The following is a 3255-nucleotide window of genomic DNA, read 5'->3' on the forward strand; positions in this document are numbered from 1 at the left end:
GGGGGGGGGGGGGGGGGGGGGGGGGGACAATTTGTTACATGCAAAACTAAATATATTGTTAGAACCATCTAGCTTACTGTCTGTCGGACAATACATCAAAAAACAATAGTAGTAATTTGAAACATCATAAGGGTACCTTAAATCATTTGCCTGTTACCTGTTTAATTACAAATACATCCCTGGTTTTGCCTGTAACAGATTCACTGGACCAGGAGGAGTCGGTGACATGGCCATGGTCTAAGCCTGCCAATATCTGTCTATGATAGTGTGTATATATGCTGAAATAAATGTATTTGTACATGTACTTGTATGTGTGTGTAAGTGTGTATGAGGTGTGTGAGATGTTTCCTTCATGAGTTACTTCCCCTTAGCTTTGTGTTAATATGAATTATTTTGTGTTAATTTTTAGGTCACCTGAGACAAAGTCTCAAGTGACCTATTGCGGTCGCCTTTTGTCCGTCGTCGTCTGTTGTGCGTCCGCATACAATTTACATTTTCGACTTCTTCTCCAAAACCCCTGAACCAATTTCTATGAAATTTTGCAGGGACCTTCCATGGACAAAGGTCAACAAAAATAGTGGCCGGTTTAGTCCCAAGCCCCCAGGGGCCTGAGGGGCAGGGCCAAAAAGGGTCAAATTGACTAAAATTTCAAAAATCTTCTTCTCAAGACCCAGATATGGTAGAATCAAATACTCTTCATAGATGGAAGGGTCTTAAGGTGCTTTACCAAAATTGTGAATTTCTTGACCCTTGGGCAAAATTTAATATGGTTTATAATGGCAAATGATACTTTGAATATTACATGTTAATAACTTGATTGGAATTATAACCTTGAGTTGACAGTTTGATACTTTGAAAATTTTGAGCCAGCCCTATCCCCAAGGGCTGTAGGGTGGGGCTCAAAGGAGTCAGTGTGCTAAAATTTCATCATTTTCCTTGTTTAGAATCAGAAGTGCTAGTTTCAAATACTTTTTAGTCTGAAATCTGTATACTAGATATTGAATAAGGTGGTTTTATTGTTTTTTGTCACTTTGAATAATATTTCTGTTCATGTTGTAAACAAAATCAACTCTCTGTATAAATATATCAGGTGACCGTTAAGGCCCATGGGCCTCTTGTTTCATTTGCAACATGTCTAAAATATTATGTCTCCTTGTTTATTCCACTTTGGCCATTTGATGGAGAGAATTTATATAGGCTTTGCCTGTTATTCAATCCAATTGACTACGACATCTTGTCAATAAAATTTGATGAAATGAAATACATCCCTGGTTTTGCCTGTAACAGATTCACTGGACCAGGAGGAGTCAGTAACATGGCCATGGTGGATGTTAAGATGGTCACAGGATGGGTACCGGTCACTTCTACATTGGACGAGGTACAAATCAGCACAAACTTTCAGAAAACATTTTCTGAGGAAATTCTTCAAATGTTAGGCAATGGTTAACAAGTACTGTTTGTTTGTGGGACTCTTGAAAATGATTTTATTGATAGGTCAGTAGAATATTAAAAAGTGATATCTAAATTCTCTCAACTTGAAAAAGATAGCATCCTTCTCCTAGTAAATGTTGATCAATACTCGATATTCCATATAACAAAAACAAACTATGTTTTTTCAACTCATAAGTCAAACTTTGCTTACCAAGTTTATGGGGCATGGTATCATTTCTATATGTATGTAAATCTAGTACCGTATTCAAAAAAGGCTACCCCAGGGCAATATATGCCTGAATTCATACTACATGTAACCTCACTGCGTTGGAGGATGAAGGACAAACTAATGGCATATTTTTGGCTGTATCATATATGAACTTAAAAAAAAATCACAGCAAAGGGAGGTAATCTACTGTTTTATTGCACAAGTTTTTATTTAGGAGTAAATGAAGGTAATTTGAGGCACCAACGCACAGGTCCTGCTTTAGTGGAAAATGCTAAAAGAAAATGATGAGGAAGTACATATTTGTTTATTCAATGAGTTAAATGTGAAGATTGCAACAATAACATGGCTGTACAATTTTCACAAATATCTTTCAAATCATGAATTTTTTTTTCATCTTAGCTTGTGAATGATCAGTCTTTGGGGATTCAGAGATATGAAGTGGATGGCAACCTGGTACACATCTACTTTGACAAGGTATTTATCTAACTGTCATAGAGGTAATTATTTCCCTCTGTTAGGGGTCAAACCCAGGACCTCTGTTTTACTTGTTTTGTGCTCTACTGATTGAGCTAAAGAGAAATTCTCCCTAGCCACGTCAGTAGCAAGCTTCAGCGGCTAGTATTTTTTTCTAGACTGACATTAAAATAACTATTTGATCAGTTATGACGCAGCTCCTATTCTTAATTAGGGCCCCGTATCAGAGATACGGATGCCCTATAGTAATCACCTTGTCTGTCTGTCTGTCTGTCAAGGTCAAGGTCATCGGGTCAGGGGTCAAGGTCAAATTTTGTAGCTTTTCACTGGTGAACATTTCGCTATGACATTATGAAGCAAAGTTGTTCGGAATAAAGTCGAGGTCATAGGTCAAGGTCATTAGAATCAAATGTCAAGGTCAAATTTGGCATCTTTTCACTGATGAACATTTTGTTATGACATGATGAAGCAAAGTTGATCAGAATTAAACAAGGAGTCAACTGACCAAAGGTCCAGGTCATTGGGTCAAAGGTCAAGGTTAAATTTTGTATCTTTTCACTGGTGAACACTTCGCTATGACACTTTAAAGCAATGTTGCTCAGAATTAAACAAGGAGTCAATTGACCAAAGGTCAAGGTCATTGGGTCAAAGATGAAGGTTAAATTTTGTACTTTTTCCCTGATGAACATTTTGTTTTGACATTATGAAGCAATGTTGTTCAGAACTTAACACAGAGTCAACTGACCTTAGGGCCAGGTTACGCGGTCCAAAGGATCAAGGTCAAGTTTTGTATTTTTCACTGAAGAACATTTTGTTATGATATTAAGAAGCAAAGTTGGTCGGAATTAAAGAATAAGTCAACTGACCAAAGATCAGGGTCATTGGTTTAATGGTTAAGGTCATTTGGGTCCAAAGGTCAAAGACAAAGTGGATCTCTGACTTTGACCCTGGCTCTTGATGGAGGAGGTATATAAGGTGAAATAAAACAAATCAAAGCTAACAAATGAGTATTGCACCGGTATTTACATTTCTGTTAGCCCAGCAAATATGGAGGTGGAAGGAAACAAGACTCACATCATAGTACATGTAAAATGTATATTTTGCTTCCTTGCGATTCTTTT

The 3255-nt window shown here is 37.3% G+C and overlaps 1 protein-coding gene across 2 annotated transcripts in view; it reads left to right on the forward strand.

The window, feature by feature from the left end:
• LOC110449268 (alpha-2-macroglobulin-like) overlaps positions 1-3255 on the forward strand; it is a 54873-nt gene that overhangs the window by 36684 nt on the left and 14934 nt on the right. For both annotated transcript variants that reach the window (XM_021496022.1, XM_021496023.1), the window contains exons 32-33: positions 1288-1378; positions 2060-2134. In XM_021496022.1, coding sequence (XP_021351697.1) covers positions 1288-1378; positions 2060-2134 — 166 coding nt within the window. The remainder of the gene's footprint in view (positions 1-1287; positions 1379-2059; positions 2135-3255) is intronic.

Source organism: Mizuhopecten yessoensis, unplaced genomic scaffold (assembly GCF_002113885.1).
Source record: "Mizuhopecten yessoensis strain PY_sf001 unplaced genomic scaffold, ASM211388v2 scaffold4541, whole genome shotgun sequence".
NCBI classification, from domain to species: Eukaryota; Metazoa; Mollusca; class Bivalvia; order Pectinida; family Pectinidae; genus Mizuhopecten; species Mizuhopecten yessoensis.